General features: G+C 47.4%; 1 protein-coding gene across 2 annotated transcripts; it reads left to right on the forward strand.

The window, feature by feature from the left end:
* Window positions 1–1576: 1576 nt before the first annotated feature.
* Window positions 1577–21283, forward strand: PCYT1A (phosphate cytidylyltransferase 1A, choline). Of its 2 annotated transcripts, none has more exons than XM_033068789.1 (9): window positions 1577–1611; window positions 8272–8412; window positions 10838–10937; window positions 13123–13239; window positions 15177–15328; window positions 16129–16207; window positions 16809–16951; window positions 17984–18172; window positions 18759–21283. In XM_033068789.1, exons 2-9 carry the CDS (start codon window positions 8296–8298, stop codon window positions 18963–18965), a joined length of 1104 nt encoding a protein of 367 aa, XP_032924680.1. In that variant the 5' UTR covers window positions 1577–1611; window positions 8272–8295; the 3' UTR covers window positions 18966–21283. The 2 variants fall into 2 exon arrangements, with proteins under 2 accessions (XP_032924680.1, XP_032924681.1); XM_033068790.1 differs by lacking the exon at window positions 1577–1611 and adding an exon at window positions 4623–4747.
* Window positions 21284–21951: the final 668 nt, after the last annotated feature.

The raw sequence follows: 21951 nt of genomic DNA on the forward strand, positions 1-21951 counted from the left end.
CTGTGGATGCTGTGAGTGATCATTGCTCCTCACGCTTCAGCAGATACTGCAGTGATTTCTCAATCTGTCTGTCATTGTTTTGGAATATGAGGGTGGATATTTTGAGACCGACTTTTCTAGAACTCCAGCCTCAGAAAAACTGCAGTAGATCTGCAAAAGAGTGCTAAATATTCTCATCTCTCCAAAAATTAGAGGACCAGGTAAGTTCTTGAGAGAGTGGGTGCCAACAGAGAACATCTTAGCGTGCCCACTGGAAGATGGGATGTTCTGTGGTGATGCCTGTTCTCTCTCTGCTGACAGAGCAAGCACAGCTGAACCATTCCAGTGGGATGAATGGCTTTTAGAGTGGGTGAGGTGAACCCTGAATCCCACCCTCACCAACTGTTACAGCAGAACACACCCTCCCCATGCAGCTCTTGGAAGCCAGGGATGTAAAAATTTACAATGCATCTTCTAGAATCGCTCTTTGGGCTACAGTGCTGGAGGCAGGATATTGCTGGTTCTATATTATATTAGCTTGAAATATTTCGATTATGAGTCTTCCTCTCCTTTTCTTCTGGTGGAAAATAGAGAGTGACTTCCCTGACTGCTTTTTTGATGCTTGTGACTGTCATCCATTAAGGAAGCTGCAGAGAGATGTGACAGCACTACTCAGTTTGTGCATGACCTGGGAGCTTGACTTTTGGGGAGCAGCAAAACCGTCCACACAACATTTTTCAGGAGATGGTACAGATGACCTCAGACTCGTTTTGAAGCTTTTATGAAGTCATGGCTGTTAAACCACAATGTTCCACCTTGCACTTGCTGTTTTGGAGGGGTTTAATGGCTTCTTCACAAAGGTGTTGTACAAAGCAGGGGAGCAGATTTGAGTCTATAATCACTCAGCCTCACCATCCTTAGCTGTGGCATGGAATGGTTAAGGGATGCTGGATTTTCCCTGGAGAAGGACTGAGCCACTGCTGAAGCACTGCACGGCGGTGTGGTTACGCTGGGCAGCTCCCTGTATCCAGAACCTCCGGAATTTACACCAGATACATCCATACACTGAGACTGAGTTCTTCAGTCTCCCCTCCTCACAACGGGAAGCAAAGGGGCAGACACTGATCTTTGTGGTGACCAGTGACAGGACCCAAGGAAATGGCCTGAAGCTGTGTCGTGGAGGATTAGGCTGGGTGTAAGGAAAAGGTTCTTTCCCAGAGGGTGGTTGAGCACAGACCAGGCACCCCAGGGAAATGGTTATGGCACCAAACCTGGCAGAGCTCAGAAAGCATTTGGAGAAGGCTCTCAGGCCCTTGGTGTCACTCATGGGGATGGTGCTGTGCGGGGCCAGCAGTTGGACTCGCTGATTCTTTGGGTCCCTTCCAGCCCAGGATATTCTGTGACGCGAAGAGCAGGGGCAGGACCGTCGCGAGCCGGAACGGAGGTTCCAGGCACGGATTCCCGGGGCGCGGCTTCCCCCGGCGGGCCGGTCCGTTCCCGTGGTTCCGGGCGGACACGCAGCGGCTCCGCCCGCGCCCCGCTGGCGTCGCGGGAGCGGGGCGGGGCCGGGAGCGGCGGCGGGGCCGGGCTCCGGGGCTGGGCGGCGGAGCGGCGGCGGCCGGCGGCGCGCTGGTAGGGGGGCGTCCGGCGGGAGCGGGGCTGTCACTGCGGCACGGGGAGGGAGCCGTGCCTGTCACGGGACCGGAGGGGTTCCGTGGGTTTCGGCTGCCGGCACATGAGGGCAACGCACGCTCCCCCTGCGGAGCCGGGCAGGGGTCCCTCCCCGGGCCCCTCTCCCGGCGTGGTGGCCGTGGCACAGGCTGGGGGATTCGGGAGGTGCTGGCGGGTCGGGACGTGGAGCTGGCTTTGGGCAAGAGGGCAGTGTCTGCTGGGGTGGTCGTGGTGCGCTGCATCCCCTTTGTGGGGGCTTGGGCAGAGGCCGGGGCTCGGGCGTGATCCTCGGACATGGCAGGATGACAGCTGAGAGAAGGCAGAGGCGGGTCAGTGGGAAACTTTTGTAGTGCACTCAGCGCTTGGAGCGGGGGGTCTCTGGGGGACATCCCCCACCCAGGGGACACAGTCAAGGCCTAGGACAGTGAGGGGGTGGCCCTGGCTACGGCGAAGGAAGGTGTGACCCAGCTGCTGCGTAGGCACACATCCTCTCTAACCTGCTTTTTGTGTCCACCGAAGTCCTGGCTGCACTGATTAATGGTTTTGTAATTGGACTTAAAGTCTTCAGGAATTCTGAGAGCTGTGGTGCTCCTCTGTAGTCCTCACTCGCTGTGGAGGGCGGTGCAGGGTGCTGCAGGTGGCTTTCTCCCTGTTCCCACCCTGTGATGCTGCCGCACCAGGACGCTGGCGAAGGTTGAGGTGGTCAGAACTAGGTAACGCTGGGTTTCCATCTGCAGGACCCCAGGGTCTGAGGACAGCCACTGTATTTAGTTTTGAAATTCAGATGACAAATACCCACAAGTTATTTCCCAAAGAAATTTGTCGTATATAAACAATTATTAAAATTCCTGATTTTGAAGTTTCTTGCTGCGAGGGCTGGGTTGTAACACTTGAAATCACTGTTCCAAGAGCCACAAGCAATTGACTGTTGCAGTAAGGAAGTGGTGTTGGTGTGTAAACCTGCTAAAGGAGGTCTCAAAAAGCTCTGTTGCTAATCTCTAAAAACAAAATAGTACAGAAGTCAGGTCAGAATGGTTACCTATTCTCACACTTTATTGTCCCTGACGGTATCTTTTCTGGTATTCTGCATAAACCCTATTTCTGCTGCTTCACTCACCCAGCAGAGGCTGTCACATGTCGACACACTCAGTGCCTGGAGGTTATGGTATACCCAGAAAGGCTGGGAATTCACAGAGGTCCTGACAGCAGTTTCTCTTTTTTACATATGTATTACTTAGCAGCACTATCTAAGTGACCACACTGATCTGTTTTCAGCTGTGGTTAGGCAGAGTTATCTTAAGCCCTTTGGGACTTTGTTGGTGAGAAGCAGCATCTTTCCATCAATTGCAGGACATGGGTACCAGAGCTTGTGCATGCTCAGGCTCTGCTTCAGAAAATGTTACCAGCCTGCCTGGACCAGTAGGGGATGCGAGGCCTGAGGGGATTGTTTTAGTAGGTATAGCAAAGCCACATGCTGTTGGACCAATGTGTGGCACTGGCTGAACAGGAATCCCTTTTATATGTTTGTGTGGCTTTTAACACACTGTGGGACAGCTGCTTTTGTTGATCTAGGTCCAAAGTAGCTGAAGAAGCCTGTGTTTTACAAGTGGACAGGACTGTGCCAGATCCTGCAAGTGAACAGGACTGTGCCAGATCCTGCAATAACCTTTCTAAGGGGCTCAAGGGCTTGACCATCCAGGTAGAGCAGATGCTGACTGTGAGGAGTTTCACAGTCTGTCTGGAGCTGAGCAGGCTGGGTCATAGCCAGCAGCACTCTGTTTCCAGGCAGATGCTCTGAGTCTGGAGACTGGGACAGAGCTGGGCCTGGCAAGCCTGGGCTGGGCATGAAGTTGCCTTGGAGATTGGGCAAGTTTTTAAAGCACTGATAGAAGAGAGATCCATGGTGAGTCTTCGGTCATTAATCTCTACCGGGTCTCTGTGTCTCCACAGATCTCCATGGGGATACACACCAGTAGGGTTAATTGGAGACTGGGGGTTGCAGGAAGAAAGGGAGGGAACAGGGGGAAAAGGATTCTCTTTGGTCTATGGTCAAGGAATGCAGAGGAATGTAGGGTCACTTTGGTACTTTATAGCCTGGCAAGGGACTTATCTGAAGTGACAGGACTTTTCCCTTTTCCCTGAGGCTCTTGCTTACATGCTGTCCATGTGTCAAGGCAATTCTCTGCAGACAACTGGCAGAGTGCAAAGTTTAGTAGTGTTGACTGCAGATGAGTCAGCAGAAGAGAAATATCTTGTTCCTGTTAAGTGCAATGATCTTGTAGGCAAAGCAGCACATGACAGTCACATCTGACTGTGCCAACGCCTCCCAAGTTCAGAGGGACGATAGGACAGCCTTGGAGCAGGCGGTGCCACCCAGGGAGCTGTGGGTGTCCTGGGGCCTCGCTGGTCCAGCTGCCAGTCTTGTGCTTTGGGTCCCTGGTAGGAATTGCAGCAGCCTTGGGCTGAAACATTTACTGACTTGTTGTAGCAAGCTCATTTTCAGTTTAAGTAGCAGCATTTATTTTGCTTCACAGGTAAATCTGCAAGTGAAAAGCAGCAGAAGTGGCAGAAGAAATCCTGCTACTGATGTAGGTTTGCAGTTAATATGCTCCAAGAAGTTCTTCAGGACATAAATTTAAAAAAAGGGCAGATGGGCCAGGTCCTCATGCCATCAGTGTGCTTAAGGTGCAGAAAGATCTGACCTGCTTCTCCAGTGGAGTTCCCTGAGACCACCAAGACTAATAAACAGCACTGTCCATAAAGATACAGACAGTGAGGTAAAGCTTTGGCTAAGCAGGAAGATTTGCTGGGCCTATTTTGACCTCTTCCACCTGCCAGAGATGTGAACTTCGATGTTGGGGTTAAATTCTAGCTCTGATGATGGTGTAGTTAACTGACACTAAGGAAGAAGTTTTAAATTCCTTTCCTGACTATATATTTTTTTCCTTTCTAGTAATCAGTGCTTGTCCTTCTTCCCCTCCAAGAAGTGGCTATATTTCAGTGGGATTCAGTGATTCCCTGGTAGGAAAAGCAACTCTTTTCCCATCTGTCACTCAACTGCTCCTCACAGAGCCCGTGCAGGTCTCTGTTTCTCTCGGTGAGTTAGCTGACAGGTGATGCAAGGCCCTTCTTTGATACAGGATGCACCAAAGAAATAAGTTTAAGAAGAAAAGCCTTTAAGTGTTGAGTGTTTAATAAAGTGGTGCAGAGTCTGTGATATGCCCATGACTTTTCCAAATGGGGCACTTCCAGCTTTGCTCCTTTTGAGCAGTTTCTCATATTCAGCCATGAACTCAATAATGCAGGAGGGTGACACCTTAAAATAGAACAATGTTAATATTTTACAGCAAGGCTTTTTCTTCTGGTTATGCTTGGTTTCTATCTTGGAGTGTTCAGAATGAGCTTTGAGAGTTATCTTCTCTTTCCTCTTCCCCATCTGCTGCAAATGTAATTAATTTTAGAACAGGCAGTGTTTTATGCATTTGGGGAAGCAAAGCCGTGTCCTCATGTGTTAAACTCAGCTACAGATGCTGGATCCCACTGTTGGTAAATAATTGTTTGGGATGCTATTTTAGTCACTTGGGTCAAAATGAAGCATTTTGAGATTGGTAGGTTTATTGCAGTAAGGTGTGGTGTGTTCCCAGTTTTTTATGGAGACAAGCCTGGTGATGGGAGAACTTCCCAGAAATGCACTAGCCACAGGACAGAGGTTTTTAAGTTCTGAATAGTGATAAAATTATTGTTTCATTTCTATATTAATTTGAGTAATTGACAGAGCTATGTCACTCATGAGATGCCCAGCTCAGCTGTCCAGACACTGCAGAGGCAACTTCAGCAACATCTCACCTGTGAGGTCAGAGCAGATAGAGCAGATTTATCTCCCCCTTGAAGCTGGTTTCTCACTTGGTCCATTGGGTAGAGCTGCTGCTGTGTGACTGATGCTGTCTCACCACTGCTGCTGATTTAATGCACAATGAATAATAGAATCTCTCAAGTTGGAATCCATTCACTTAAGCTGTTGTTTGCCATTGTTTAACTAACTGTGTATATCCTGAGAAATGGAGAAGTTAGAGTGGAGGAGAGCTGATGGTTGGGTGTGGGAGGAGCTGGAAGAAGCTGTTGGAGTTTTCTCCTGAGCTGGGACAGTGCTGGCTGTACTGAAACCTGCAGTTCTTTGGCTGGCCATGTAATCTGCACACAGCAACATTGGGCTGGTGATAATTCAGCAGAGACTGTGTGTGCAGTGAAGTCTGGTTGCTCTAATGGGCCATGCTGATGTGGGAAGAGCTTCACCTGGTTGTGTGTGGGGCTGCTATGTCTTGTGCTTCAGCACCAAAGCCTCCACTTTTGATATTTTGCTGGGCAGTGGTTCAGAATGTCTGCATCCAGTGCATTAACAGACCTTTTAATTCTCTCCCAAGGGAAGGAAGGGAAGTGGTCAGAGAACAACAGGTGACCGGAAGCACAGTGAAATTATTATAACCAAATAACACGAAAATCGGCTGCTGTGTCCCCTCAGTGTTTCCATGAATTCTGGGATTACTTGAACCAGAGACAGATGTTTTCTGCTTTTTTTGGATTTCATGGTTTCTGCTAGGACCACAGTGGTAAATGACTGATGCAGAGTGTGCTTGCAAGATGATGCCTTGCAAAATGTAAGAATTACTTGTGTCATACCCTGTGTTTTCACAGAGATGCTTTGGAAGTTGCTGCATTTTTAGCACAGATCTCACCTGAAAGTTAAATGTTTGCTTAAATGTTTGAAGACTTGGACCTGAGGGTTCCAAATATTTTTTGCCTGAGGTTATGTTTGCACCCTCCCATATGTTTGTTCTCAGGAAATAGTAATTTAGTTACTGGAATGGGGGAAACGGCAAGCTTGACTCACAGGCATTATGGAGTGAATGTTGGATGGGTCACACAGTTCTGGATTGTCCTTGTGGCTGCTCTTCACTGTCACTTTTAGCTTCTCCACAGTATTTTTTTGGCTCCTTACTGACCTAAGATTCTTTTTCCCTGTTCTTAGTGGTAGGTCTAGCAGAGCAGCCATGGATACTTACGCTTATGTAGCCACAAACCAGTTCAATTGTGTCTGACCCTAAAACTATCCATGAGGTATCATCATGCTGATGCTCAGTGGGGAGGGAGAGATATTTGCATCTGTTAAACTGCATTTGACTTGTTACTTTGGAGCATTCCTTAACCTTGAGTCATGTGTGCTTGAGTAAGTCCGATCACTAAATCTGCTACTTAACAGCTATTTCACAAAGCACGCCCTTCTTGGCTGTGAAACAGCAGAGCTTTGCCAGTGGCCCTTAGTGAGGACAGTCCCAGCTCATCCCAAGTAGAACACTCAGCAGAACCCCTCTATTACTGAAAAAGGTGGTATTCAAAGGGGCATCTGCTCTTTGTCACACCTTGCACTTGCCCCACCTAACATTCCAGCACACCCACTGCATGTGGGTGGGGAGACGTTTTGAATTCCACACCACTCTTATTATTCGGGAGTTGAGGCACGCACCTAAGGATCGTTAAGGATCGTTGCTGGGTGGAGGGGTCATGCTGCTCTCGGGAACTGTGCTGCGCTGGAGAGGTGCACACTTCAAGTCAACAAGAGAGATGATGCTGCTTTTTAGTTTTTGCAAATCTAGCACCCATTTCTAATTCTGCAGCAGCTGGAAAGGGACTATTCACTGCCCTGCCTTCCTATAAATCCGTAGTTTTGTTACAGCTTTGTAAAGCTGGACCAATAATACTCCAGGCCCTTTTGGAAAGGCAAAGTGACTCCAGCCCAAAGCAGAGATAACTTCCTTCCTTATAACTGTCACAGTTTCTGCCCAAATTGGTGGTTTGTTTGTCTCTTCATCAGAGAAGCAGTTCAGCTGAACCACCACTAATTGCAAACTGATACATAAAGTGCCAGAAGTAAGTGTGGCCTAATGTGATGTCAGCAGCTGCTTCGCCATCTGCTGAGTCACAACTGCGGTGGGGACGAGGGACAAGAGGGGAACAGGGTGGCAGCCATCCCAAGGTGGGCTGTCCCCACTGGGGAGCTGCAGCTTGGTCTTACAACACCGACAAAGCAAACAGCGAGCCTGTTTAAACTCATTGAAGTCATGAGCCCTCCCCTCACCCTTACCCTTCTGCATAGACCTTCCTTCCTCTCTTCAGAACTGTACAGGGATGCAGCACACCCACCAGCTGCCCTGGGGCTGTAAAGGGTAAAGAATCCAAATGAGAGCTGGACGAGGGCTGAATGTGAACTAGGCATGCCATAATCCTTAGGTTGCCTTTTGGATGTGAAAATAGTGTTATTAATCTCGTAGTAATGATTTATAATTTGCATTGCAACTCTTGTTTCAGCCAGCTGACTGCTGCACACTTCTCTCTGCAGAACAGCTCTGAGTTGCATTAAATGATTCAGTATTCCCACCAGGCACTGTTTGTCAAGCCTTGGCAGCTGATGCCAAATACAACTGGCTAAGCCCCTTGTGAGGTGGCTGTGTCTTTGCACTGACCTTCTGTACACTGTGCCTGCTGTTGACTGATTCTGTTTTGGAAGAACTGAGAAATATCTCTTTTCTTTTTTTTCTTTTTTCCCTCTCCTTCATTTTGCTCCAGTTCTTTCTGGACGTGCTTGGCAAGATGGAGCCACCGACCTCCTCCAGGCTGAATTCCCGAAAGAGAAGAAAAGATGGATCAGGCCCTAACGGGGCAACGGAGCTGGATGGAATCCCTCCAAAAATGTCCCGACGCTCACTCGTAAGTAAGCAGAGATGAGAATTTTGGGAGCCTGTAAGATGAGGACACTGAGCTGTAACAGCAGAAACATACAGGTGGTGGTTTATCTGTGGTCAGAGAAAGCAAGGGGAGGGGCAGGGGATAAGAAGCAAATGACAGTAGCTCTCCTTCTTGCAAATCCAGTTTGGAATTTTCCTTTGTTCATACTAATAACATACTTACAACGTGGGCTTAAATTAGGTCTGAGGCAAGCATTGCTAAGCTGCTTTTGTGGTGTGTCCGGCTTGTCACTTAAGCTGAGCCAAAGAGGCTTGCATTTAGATAGCCATGGAGAAGGAGGCATTTCTCCCAGGTGGTTTTTAAGTGACCCACTGGAAGGGAGAAATACTCTAGAGAAGCACATAACAACTGCAGGAGGGTCTGAAGCCTGTAAGCACCTGCAGAAGTGATCTGTCGAGTCCATGCCCTGGGAAGATCACTGTGCATTCGATTTTCTTGGGCTGGAGAGAAACTGCATTTATGTTGCTGGTACTTTGGGAGTGTCCACGAAAAAAACCACAACAAACAACCGAAAGATTTCTTATCTAGATCAACCTTGGGATGGCTTTAACTAGCTAAAGCCAGTGGGATCTTTTCTGAAGGGGGTCTGATCCAGATAATGCTACTGAAAAGGGTTGTCTTTTACTTGTCCTTGCCACAATAGTGCGACAATTGGCTTTTTATAGTTCTTCTCTACCCTCTTCCTGGAGCTGTCCTGTGCATCACGTGTGCTCTAGTTTTTCTTTTCTTATCTCTGTCAAAAGCCAGCTACCATCCCTGCCACGTCACAGCAGGGTCATGGTCCTTGGCAAGGTGTGGTGATGTGTTGCAGCTTTCCTCCTCGAGTTGCTTTGTTGTGTTAGAAATAAAGCGTCTGTGAGCAGCACAAGGCAAGTAGTATCTAGCCACTTTCTAAGCTTCCTGCCTGTTTTTTACCCACAGGCAAACACAGTCTCCTGGTGAAAGATTTCTTTTTCTTCTTCCTTTGGCAAAAGTTTTATTTATTATAGCAAGAGTAATAGTATTGCCTAACTGGGAGATTACCTTGAAGCCTTTTCCACTCCCAACTAAGCAGCTGTTGGCAGAATGTTCCCCTGAAGTAGCAGGGCTCAGCAGCAGATGGTGGTAACAAACCTGCTGACACATAAGCCTGTTGTATTGTGCACATCAGGTTGAGTTTTGACCCTCACTGGCCCTGCAGGGGAAGGGCAAGACTCTGGCAGGGACCTTTTGAGGACATGTCTCTGTGTTCCTCTGATAATTTTGATAGGGCTTTTTTGTACTTTTATGCCTAACTTCGTATCAGGTACGTGCCAACTAAACTGCCAAGAATCTAGTTTTATAGAGAAGTCCCAGACTTAATGGCAGTGATGAGAGGAGGGACCTGCAGGCCTTATCTGATAGTAAGGATCCTGGTAGAGGAAGTACTGTATGAAATGTGGAGCCCTCAGTAACTTAAAGATGTTCAGCAGTCGCAGTTTGTTTCAATGTAGTTGTCAGGGTTGTTTTCCTGTGCATTTCACTATAAGCAGTCTTATAAGGAATGACACTGGCCAGAATAGCAGTGGTTTTTCTGGTTGCTGTGGTGCTGGACACTGCCAGGATTCTGCAGTGGGACAGGAAGCCAGAGAGGAAACTGCACATTAGCCTTTTTTCAGCTTGAAGGTATTACTGTAATGATTTGCCAGCTTGTTTCCTAGTGTTCTGACTTAGGAACAAGATGTCCATTGCAGCCCTACACCTTCCAGCTAGAAGGAAATTGAGCTTTTTGTTTTGTAATGGGAAGGGCAGATGTTTCATTTCCATTCAGAGCAGACCAGAAATGATGCCTGGACTTCAGCTGTTGATTAAATGTACTGCTGTGGTCAAGCTAGCAGGCTAGAGGGGTTTTCTTGGAGCAGCTGGAGTTATTCTGCCACAGATCAAGCTCAGTCTCTCACTTGTATGGCTCAGAAATGGTGACACACACATTCCCTGGGCCTTAGTGCTGCAGTTAGTATTGCTCTTCTGCTTGTTCATATACTCCAGTCAAGGAGGTGTTTCAGTCTGTACATCACAGCACAAATACTCAGGCACAGCAGAGTGATGGTCTTGCCAGCTGGAGCTGTGACAGTGGGGTTTGAAGCTTGGCTTGTGCTGCTGTGAGCTGCTGTTTGTCGAAAGTCCGAGTTTACCAGCTGCAGCTCTGACCCTCTTTTTTTCTCTCTCTCTTCGTCTCTAAACTCAGGCTAATCAGCCTGCAAGACTGTTTTGAAGTTTTACACTAATTAGTCTTTTAGTACCGGGGTCTGATTGTGCAGAGGCACAGTGAGTTACGCGGTGATTAGGGACACTGTGATGGCAGTGCTGCCACTGTGAACTGCCCTCACTTTTGCACTGACACAGTGAAACTTTCCTGGCTGTTTAGGGCCTGAGGGAACCAGCTCCATTCTCAGATGAAGTGGAGATGGACTACAGCAAGCCATACATCAGAGTGACGTATGAAGAAGCCGTGAGAGGGACCCCTTGTAAGTAAGAGCACAGACTGGAAGGGGATTGTATAAATGTTGGGTTTGGGAGGGTTTGGGTATGATTGGGATATCTCTGAGACCTAACCAACCTTGTATGTTGGACCAGGTTTACAGCCAATAACTAAGTGAGTGGTTTGGTGATTAGATAACTGTTCCAGTGGGAAATTTGGCTTGTCAGTACACCTGAAATTTGAGTTTGTATCTGTGAAGAGAATACAGATATTTGTTTTAAACTCTGGCTGAGCCACTGACAGCCATAGAACCACACAATTTCTATACTACCTTGTCTGAAGTAGCTTTAAGTCAAACACTTCAAAAGTCACATTTTCTGAAATAGGCAAATAGAACCAATTTATATCTTTGTCCAGAATGTCCCATTCTAGCCTGGATTTGAATTAAAAGTTAGTGTCATTAAACACCACAGGCCAGCCCCACAACAAGAATCTGTGCTTTTATTCTCTAAACCAGGCTGAGAGAAACACTGTTCTCTTTGCAAGTCCAAAGAGGAGGCAGAAGCACAACTGACTCCTGAAGGATCATGACCCTCTCCTGCCAAACAGAGTATGCAGACAGTGCTGTCTTACCTGGCCTCTCTGTTGTGGCTGCAGAGACAATAAAAATGCTGCACTTCTATCTACCTGACTGCTGCTGAGAGATGAGCCAGCTCAGATAGAGACCTGGCTGTGGTTTCTTGCCAGAGATTCTGAAAATCCAGTGTATTTCACAACTTGCATTAATTTCCCATCTGAAAATCTCCAGAGTCTGCACAAAGGTTTCTGCTTTCAGTAGTAGTGGCTCCCCTGCCTGCCAGGTCTAAAATACAGCGCACACTTCCTTGTTGCAGTTTGTGTCTGTGCTCAGGAACTGTAGCTGCTGCAGGTACAGAGGAAAGGTAAGCATGTCCCAGCTACTTTTCAGAATGTGAATGAACATTCATAAAGGTCTGGTAGGACCAGCCCTCTTCTGGCATACAGAAAGCTTTTGCAGTCACAGATCTCCAAATCCTTGGCCCTTCAGAGCCTCCTGGCATCCTCAGGTTGAGGTCTTAACACCACTAAAAACGATTGTAAGAGGCTCTCCTCAAACTGACTCCTCTGCTTAGCTTGAACTTAACAACCCTGACCTTTGCATCAATTCCTCTTCTTGCTGCCTCCCAAGCTCTGTCTCTCGATACCTCCAGGGCTCTGCCCCGACCTCTGGGGTCTCAATTTCCTGTAAGGTCTTTTGTCTGCCCTGTCCTCACTGCAGCTTTGGTGTGCCTCTGCTCACCACTGCTCTGAGTCCTGTCAGTCTGAACTGGGCTGAGAGAGCAGCAGGCTGTTCCCAAGTGTGTCACATACAAAGACTGGCTTTTGGTTATCAGCAGCAAGAGGACTGTGGTCCTCTGTGGTCTCAAGATCAGAAGCCTCCCATATTACATGGCAGTGCTAGAATATCTCACTTTACCTCTGTGCTGACCTCAAAGAACTGAGCTACAATTTCCCCTGGCAGAGGTGGCCTGAGGGAAGTTTGTTGGGCTTTTTTTTTACTACTACTACTATTATTGTTATTGTTATTATTATATAGTAATATCATTAATAAAATTAATGTTCATATCTGTGGGTTTAGCTGATAATGCCAGTGATTCAGCAGAATTGTGTCTGCTTTTCTTTGAGTAGTTCAGCTGTGTTTTTGAATAAAGCTATACACTACGTGTGTCTGGTGGGGTTGATACTGGTCCCTCAACCAGAATGTGGCAGCAGGCTGCAGAGGGGAATGCTGTAAAGGTCTTGAGATGCCATCCTGGCAGGCAGGGAGGAAATCAGGCACCTGTGAAATATTTGGGCCAGTTCCCTTCTGGTATCTCACTGTTGTGCAAAAGTTAATTCTGCATTTGGATTTGCATAAAATGGAAATGTTCAGGGTTTGCTTTTCTCTTGGTCTCCCCTTCACCTTGCTTGGGTGATACATGCTAGGCTTTCAATCTGCCTTTAAATGTGGTTGTTTTTCAGCTCTATGCTCAGATGTATTTGTTTCCATGTGGGAAGGCAGAGAGCCAGGCATTTATCTTCAGAGTTCTGTCCTGATTATGGGGCTGCATTCTAGAGCACCTCCATGACTTTCAGAAGGTCTTCAAATGTGAGCAGCAGCTGCTTCTCCAGGAAGCCATATTCACAGTTGTCTCTCTGTCCCTTTGGCACAGTGGATCGCCCTGTCAGAGTTTATGCTGATGGAATATTTGACTTGTTCCACTCTGGACATGCCCGGGCCTTGATGCAAGCAAAGAACCTCTTCCCAAACACATACCTCATTGTTGGAGGTAAGGAGTGACCTTGTTGACTTTGGCTGTTGCAGGAGTACAGTTTAGCTCTGTGGTTTTGCATACAGGGGTTTTGTCTTTGTGGCTTCAGTGACTCTCACTGCAGACACTTGTCCCAAATGTTGCTGGAGTCTTATTACAAAATGTTCAGGGTTGGGTATATCTGCAGAAAGATTTCCTGTACCAAATGAGTGCTGAAGGAAAAGATTTTTGATTGTGCTGTTTTAATTTCACCCTTCTATTTTGTGACAGGTACAGGTGAGTTGCACATCTGAGTATCAGAAATATTAGGGATAGTTAAGCATCTACTTTTGACACATAAATGAGACTGCTAAAGTATGAGTCCCTTCATGGCTGCTGTGTTCACCTGTATTGCCCTGCAAGTCACTCCCCAGCTCCAGTTTCCTGCTGGAGATTGCTTAGTGCCAGACAGATCCCACTGGAAACATGGTGATCACAGTGGTTTCTTGGGCATGTTCCTGGACACTTGGAAGTCAGTGAGGCTTCCTTCTCCAAACATAAGTTCCCCATTTTGTCTATTAGGTCGTAAGTCTTTAAATGATGCCAGGATTGTCCTGCTGAGTCCCTGAAGGGATCTAGCAGAAGGGTTTCAGCCAGGCTCCTTCAAGAATGTAACAGGAAAAAAGATACCCCTCTTCTGGCTGCTGCAGTACATGGGCCTCTGCCTAGGCAGTGCCTCTGCTTGTCCCTCCTCCCGTGCTGAGGACACATCAGGCTGTCCATGTTGTCCTTCAGGAGCTGACCCCTGGTCAGGCTGCATAATGATGCTGAAGTATGAGAACTGAAAATACCTATGACTAGTTTTCTCAATTCCTAACGTCTTTGTGAAGCAAAATGTAGTTCTGACCCTGCCACAGAAACATTATAACATCCTTGGGTGATTTGTTTCCTTATCACAGTTTCAGTCATTGCTGAGAGCATTTTAATAATTGTATGCCTGCACTTGTGTGCTACAGTAGTGTCTGGAAGGGAAAGGGAGGGAGGAGAGCTGAAACAGTTGCTCCAACCTACAAACTGCCCTGAGCTTAGAAATCGTAAAGGCTGAAAGACATACCCATGTACATAACCACTACAACAAACAGGAAAATAACTTCAGGTCAAACTATTAACGTGTTAAAGTAGCAAGGAGTGTAACTGTGTTCTGTGCCTCTAGGAGGCTGGTGAGGAGGAGGACAATGAACTGCTCCCCTAGCACTAGGGCTGAGACAAGAGGCCACATCCCAAGAGAACATTAGCTCCAGGCAGGGAACAATCTCCCCCACTCTTTATCATCTGTTTGTCTAGAATGTAAATACATCCAATACCAGTGAGACTGGTAATGCCTTGTTTACTTTTGAGTCTGATAATCAAATAGAACTCCTTTTTCAATATCTTACATTGCAGATTATGAAGAGTTGTTAATTTACTTTCTCATAGAACATAATAATTAAACTTGATTTTCTGTGAACTCCCCCTTTGTTTTAACGTAAACTTTCCAAGAACTAGACTGTAATATGGCATTTTATGAAATCAAAAGTTCAGACAGTAAGTCTTTTCAGATTCCAAGCCTGAGACATCCAATGCTTTCAACATGGATTTCTGCCCAGCAGCCCCCCAGGTGCCATTTCTGGTGTCAGCTGGTGGTGTTCTGTGTCAGCTGGTTTTCTGATAAGTGTTGTAAGCTCTGGAGACCTTAAAGGCTTGGGGTGTAGGTCCCCAACTTAGGCAGAAATTCCCCAAAGAGCCTGTCCAGAACTGCTCAGGAGTTTAGTGCTCTGCAGCACTCCCTGTTCCTGATGCTTTGTGGCTGGAACAGCTGGGTTTGAAACACCAGCCTCTGTCAGCTACCGGCTGGTTCAGCAGGAGGTAAGCAAGGTCCTTTTGCTGTAACTCACTGGGGTAAGTCCTCAGACTCTGTTCTCTGCCTGTTTCTCCAGTCTGCAGTGATGAGCTGACCCACAACTTCAAGGGTTTCACAGTGATGAACGAGAACGAGCGCTACGATGCTGTGCAGCACTGTCGCTATGTGGACGAGGTGGTGAGAAATGCACCCTGGACCCTCACACCCGAGTTCCTGGCAGAGCACAGGGTAATTTGTGACATCTGATCTGTTTGGAATTTCAATTAGCCTCTCCCTGTTTACAGCAAGAATTCATCCTTGGGGGTGACCTCTGCCTGAGCAAACTGTTTCTGTTGAAGCTTCTTAAATATCAAATGAACTGGGTTATGGGAATTGAGTGGGTTTCTTGGGAATGTAGAAGCATTTGCTGAGCTGGCATGTAGTGTTAAAATAAGGTAGAGATTGTGACACAGTGAAAAAGCCTGAGAGGGTTCTCACTATTTCAGGAGAAGTTGGTGCACGTTGCAGACAGGTGTGAAATGCAGTAGGGAGAGGATTACATGGTTTGGAAGCAATTCCTGGGGGTGTCTCGTCCAACTCCCTGCTTACAGCAGGAGCAGCTTTAGATATACATCAGCTTCCCTGCCATAGGAGACCAGACAAGCTGTCTTGAAAGCCTTTTATCAGTTGGTGAGATAAAGTGAAAGGAATCTCTAACATCTGTTGAACAGCTTTGGGAGGTGAAGGAGTCTCCTGGGGAGCTTGCTTAGTTTACCCTGGTTGCCATTAACAAGCCATTTCTCTCTGGAGCTTAAAGCAGCTGTGTCCTTATTCCCAGCCTTTTCTTTCCTCTCTGTCATGTGCTTATAATTCACAGGCAATTGCCACTGAGAACTTGGGACTGCTCTGTGTTGTAGCAGAGGAAAGTGCCTTGCTGTTCTCTTTCACACCCCTGAGTGGAGGTGTTGAGCCGAAATTTACCGTCTTTCCACAGCAGCAGGAGATCTGCACATTCCAGATAAAATGTTGACTTGCTTTTTAATTTTCAGATCGACTTTGTTGCACATGATGACATCCCCTACTCTTCTGCTGGCAGTGATGATGTCTATAAGCATATAAAAGAAGCAGGTAGGTCCCCCTGAAATTCTCCAGGGCTTTCTGCTCTGGTGGCAGGAAGAAGCAGCTCTGGGCCCTGCTTCATAACACTAGTTCCATGTCCCAGCCCAAGTATGGCCCAGCATTAATTCCTAATGTCAATCCAGTTATTTTGATTGAATTTACAGCAAACTCTTGAAAACATACTGCAGTTTGGCTTAGAAATTCTCACAAATGGGGAATCTCATGAGGGCCACCTCTACTTGTTTGCTGTAAAATTCACTGGGAGTGCAGTTTTTTTATATCTATGCAAACTCAGCCATCAGAGTGCTGTATTTCCATCCATTAAAATGTAGGACCCCTTGTCCTGTCCTTGTCCCTACACTATTCTGTATGCAATCAATATTTAAACCAGCTAAAGTGAAGACCTTTGCATTAGAATACCTGGTATTTTGGTATTTGGTATTTTGATGTTTTAGTCTTATGTAGGCATCCCAAAAAGGATGGCAAAGAAATGAGAACAGTTAGGAAGTGAGCTCTTGACAGGAGAAATTGTTTCCTAATAGAGGTGGCAGCAGCTTTTTGCCGTTTATGTCTTGCTCAAGCTGTCCTGGATTCTTTTCCCCAACTTCAGGCATGTTTGCACCGACCCAGAGGACTGAGGGCATCTCCACGTCCGACATCATCACGCGCATCGTGCGGGACTACGACGTCTATGCCAGGCGGAACCTGCAGCGCGGCTACACGGCCAAGGAGCTCAACGTCAGCTTCATAAACGTGAGTTCAAGGAGCTCTCACCACACACTGCAGGACCAGAATCTTACAAAGTGTGAAGAGAGTCTTGTCTAGGGATGGTCCTGCCATGTGCCAGTGAAAGGCCTGTCTGCAGAGCTAAGCATTGGTACCAAACTAGGTCATTGGAGTAGAAATTAGACTTCCACCCCTCAAATAACCTCAGAGACCCACTCAGAGGAGCTGGGGGGTTGCTGATGCTGCTCTCTTGTCAGAGATGCCTTGATGATGTCTTACCTATTGAAAGAGCTGGTGTGTGGCAAAACGCATGTTTTCTTGAATGACGAGTGAGTTGTTCTTGATAGCAGCTGCTGTCTCATCTCTCTCCTCTTCCTCCAGCCACCTCCTTAGGGTAGAGTGATTTGTTAGGATAAAATGATGCTATTTCTGATACTGTTTCCACTGTACTGTTCTCTTCCTGGAGCTGCAGGAGCAGCAGTGCTTGGGTATGACAGAAGGGTATGCCTTCATCCTCTGCTGAGCAGCTCTAGCCCTCAGTCCTCAAAAAAAATACATGGCAGAAGACATTTTTGATGTTGGAAGTAAAGTCATAAACACTTTTATCAGTCAGATACCGTGCCTGTGAACAGCAATGAAACAGGAGAGGTAACGGCTGCTTGGCCTCCTTTTGGCACATAAATCTGCCTCTGTTTAAAAACACCCAACAGAAAGACTGGTGCTGTTGTGATAGCAGAGAGACCTACAGCAAGTCCCTCGAATCTAATCTGTGTGCTATATAAATATTTCCCTCTTCCATGCACTCCTATTAGATAGTGCTTATCTCTGGCTTTAGTCTTGCTTTGTGTACCGTGCCAGTGCCTGCCATGGAGTGTCTCACAGCCCCACTGTGTTTGCCATGTAGTCTAGGAAAGAAGTGTGATGGAAGTGAAGGAGAAGTGTCACCAGACCAATGGAGATGCTGAGTCTCTAGCAGCAGTTCAGTATAGTAACACAGAGCAGAGATGGTCTCCCCTCAAATCTGCTGAGGTGTATTCTGATCCACAACTCTTTGTGCAGGAGAAAAAATATCACCTCCAGGAACGTGTGGATAAGGTGAAAAAGAGGGTGAAGGATGTAGAGGAGAAGTCAAAGGAATTTGTCCAGAAAGTGGAAGAGAAGAGTATTGATCTCATTCAGAAATGGGAAGAGAAATCCCGGGAGTTCATCGGCAATTTTCTGGAGATGTTTGGCCCAGAAGGCGCATTGGTAAGGAGTTGCTCTGGGAAAAGGGGAAAGGGAATTTTGGAGACATTAACAGACATTGTAGGGCTTCTACAGAGTCTGCAGAGGAAAGGTTTGGCATTTGTTGCAGTGCTCAGTGTGCTGCCAGTCTCCAGACAAGTTGTCCCAGGCTTGGGCAGCCTGTTTTTAGGGAGTACTCACCATTGCCAACAAGATAATGACAGTTACATTGTAGAATAAAAAGTTCCCCTGTCCCACGAGCTGGCCTGTAAACTTCAGTTTGTGCCATGCTGTCCACTGAGGTGCCAAGAGGATGGTGGTCACTTTGTCATTGGCCTAAGATGAGTCTGAAACTACTTGTTCATGCCAGGCTTTCCTGCATTTCACTGTTGGGTGAATATCACAGGCATTTCTTGTTAGAAGTGCTTGAAAATGCATGGTAATTACACTGTGTGCAGTTTCCAAAGCCCAGAGTGATGCTGGGACTTTTTCTGCTCTTAAATAGCATGAAGTTCTGAAGGGCCACAACCAAAAATGCTGCACAGGCTGTAAGTAGTGTCCATTTCCATGACTGTAACCCCTGCTAACTGTCCTCCTGCTTCCTCACCAGAAACACATGCTGAAGGAGGGCAAGGGCCGGATGCTGCAGGCCATCAGCCCAAAGCAGAGTCCCAGCAGCAGCCCCACACACGACCGCTCCCCATCTCCCACCTTCCGCTGGCCCTTTTCCACCAAGACTCCTCCTTCCTCACCTGCCAACCGCTCCAGGAACGAGTCTGCAGTCACCTATGACATCAGTGAGGATGAAGAGGATTAACCTACCTGCCAGGATTTGCTGCAGACTGCTAATCGCTGAATCCTAAGTCCAGACCCACTGGGGAACTCTAAATGAGCAAGAGAGCCATAGGAACAGGGCTGATGGTGAGCACAGAGCCTTGGAGGCCCTCATTGCTCTTAGCAAGGGCTGCTGCCTGGAAGCACATTCAAACCTCCTCTCCCTTCTTCTCCCTAAATCCCCTTTTTATTGTTTACGTTCTAGCGGTTTCCAGGGTGAAGATGGTTTTTATATTTTAAGAAAATATTCGTTAAAAGGGCAAAGAATAGCACTCAAGCGTGGCTTTTGTTTTGGTTTCTTTTCCCTTGTTTAACCTCCAGGCAAGAGAGAGAGTGGGAAGACTCATCCGTCTCTTCTTTCCTTCAGCTCCTCTGTCTTATTCCCCCCACCCCAGGCAGTATCTGTGCCACGGCCAAACAAAAGACCCCTCAATTCCTCAACCACCATGACCTCAAGAGCACGCACGAAGCAGTGGTGTAATGAGGCTTCTAGGAAATAGAGACCTCCCTGCTGGGCTGGAGCTGATAGGAATCTATCCAGCAGACCCTGCAGTGCTTGCATGGCCCTGAACTGAGCTTCCCAGTGTGTCGCAGTGAGGACGTGCTGGGCAGGGGGTACCAGCTTGGCACGCAGGAGTTACACCCGGGAAGGACTTGCAGCTCTGTAGAGTGGCACACCCCATAAAGTGCACAGCATTCACAGCTCCAAACAGTAGAGGGGCTGCAGGGGAAAGGCCTTTCCAGCTAATCTTAATAGGACTGTTAAATCCTGAGCTAAAATTGAGCCCTCAGTTGCTGTTGGAGAGAAGAAAATGAATCTTTGCTTCAGGGCACTTGCTGTCGTGCATTTCCTTGGGTGTGTGAGAGCCCAGATAGGAAATGAATGTGTGTAGTCTCTTGAGAAGTTCCTTGTTCCAGTCTGTGGTGTGTTACACGTTTTAGTGTCTGTCCAAATGGTCCCTCAGCACTGTGCTCTGTGTGTGTTTGTCTGTGTCTCAGTTGCTGTGCTTTAGAGGCTGGAGGAGTCCTTCACACTGGTGCCGTGAAGTCGTTGCTCTAAGGGCAAAGCAGCTAGTTTGCTGCTGATGTCAGTGTGTGCAGCTGGACAGATGAAGGGCCCCAGTCCTGTGTGACAGTTACCTGGCTTGTGCAGTACAGCACAAATCCATGCCTGCTCACTCTGCTCCATGAGGCAGGACGGAAGGAGCATCAGAGAGTGCTGCAGCTTTTTAAGGTTATTTAAACACATAATGCTCATTTGAGTCCATGGTCCAAGTTGTGCCTGCTGTCGTGTCTGTGATACACACTGCTTTGTGGCCTGTGGCTCCCCAAGGGGACTTGCCTCCCCATGGCTAAGCAGAGCAGGCTGGTGCACCCTGTCCTGCAGCCAGCACTGGAGAAATTGGCCTTGCTGTCATGTAGCTGTGGAGCTTTTCTGCCAGGGTTTTCCTCTGATACCCATTGTCTCTGGGTGGAGCTGCTGGGCTGAGCTGCCTGTATCCTGAGGACAGCTCAGAGCCCTATCAGCAAAGCTGCAGGGAGGTCTCCAGAGCAGGATGTGAGACTTGGGTAGCAGCACATGCAAGGAGGAAACTCATCAAGTGCTGCCACAAGCTCCGCACGCTGTGATGCTTCCAGAGCATGTGGTGGCTCTGTGGTAGGAACAGGCTGCAGCTTCTTTCCAGCTTTTGTCTTGATGGTCTTTTATCACGCTGCCCAAAGGGCTTGACAGGGATTCTGTGCTTCTCTTGAGGCCAGAACCAGCATGGGAAAGGGTATTTTGGGGATCACTAATCTGCCACTTGGACCTCTTTCAGCAGGGATGTGCACAGCTGTGGGAGCATGGCTGGCTGCTGTGGATTTTAAACTGTAAGGAGCAAATAACAGTCACGTGGTAGAATCCAGTTGTTATTCCTCTGGTTTATGAGTGGTAGAACACTTACTTTGTATCACCCACATTGTCTCTTCCCTCATCTTCCCTTCCTCACCCTTCCCTCAATATGGATGTTGCGGTTGCTTCCCTGAGCCAGATCACAAAGGCCAGGCTGCTTTAGAGCCTTACTACTGTTTTAAACACAAGTTATGCAACAGTGTTCTGTAAGTTTGGGTAACCGTGGTGTTCTGGATGGTGGCTTGTTCTGCAGAGACCTTAACGTACTTGGTCTCTCTGCAAAATCTTGGGTGCTTAGTAAGAAGCCAGCCATGGTTTTACATGTAGCTTGGAATAACAGAGCTGTTTCTTGTAACCAATAATCTCTGCTTCCTCCTTGCACTGAAATTAAATTGGACACTGAAATCCCAGCCTAGTCTTTTGTTTTCCTTTGTTTTGTTTTCTCCTGGATTGCTGGACCAGTCTTCTCCAGCACTGTCATGTTCTATCAGGAATAGGTAAAAGCTTGATCTTTCAGCAAAACATAATCAAAGTTCCCCAGGATCATCTCATTGCCACAGATACACCCAGTACTGCTGCTTCAGGGCTGTCCTGCACACCTCTAAGCCATCCCTCACTCTTCAAAAGAAGCATCCAGAAGATACATGGAGTAAAAGGTGCAGTGGAAAAACAAAACTTTACTAGCATGCAGGGAAGAACCCTGTGGAGTTTGATGCTGCCAAATCTAGAGGCATCTACTCATATGAAACAGCCCTATTTCACTTCTTCTGTGGATCTGGGATGTGAGCCTCTGTAAAAGGATTTTCTGATGGCGGAGAACAGCAGCAATAGGAGAGAATTGAGAGGTACCAGGGATGGTGGCAGAAGCAAGAGCATTGGAAAGTGCTGCAACTTCAATGTGATCTGCTCATTTGATCTGAGTGGTGCTTGTGGTGTCTGTAATGAACACTTGGGGTCAAAAGATTACCCCATGGTTTCTGCAAATTGTCATTGCTCCTGATTTCCATCCCCATGTCTAGAGCAGATACTGGTACTCGACCTGGTTAAGGCAGCATTAACTAACTGCCAGTGTTATGAA

This window comes from Catharus ustulatus, chromosome 10 (genome assembly GCF_009819885.2).
Source record: "Catharus ustulatus isolate bCatUst1 chromosome 10, bCatUst1.pri.v2, whole genome shotgun sequence".
Taxonomy (NCBI): domain Eukaryota; kingdom Metazoa; phylum Chordata; class Aves; order Passeriformes; family Turdidae; genus Catharus; species Catharus ustulatus.

Bases quoted from the DNA above. Each gene is read 5' to 3' on its own strand.
- PCYT1A (XM_033068789.1), top strand. From the start codon at position 8,296: ATGGAGCCACCGACCTCCTCCAGGCTGAATTCCCGAAAGAGAAGAAAA. The intron at 10,938-13,122 runs GTAAGTAAGAGC...CCTTTGGCACAG, and splicing joins AGCCGTGAGAGGGACCCCTT to TGGATCGCCCTGTCAGAGTT. The intron at 13,240-15,176 runs GTAAGGAGTGAC...CTGTTTCTCCAG, and splicing joins CACATACCTCATTGTTGGAG to TCTGCAGTGATGAGCTGACC.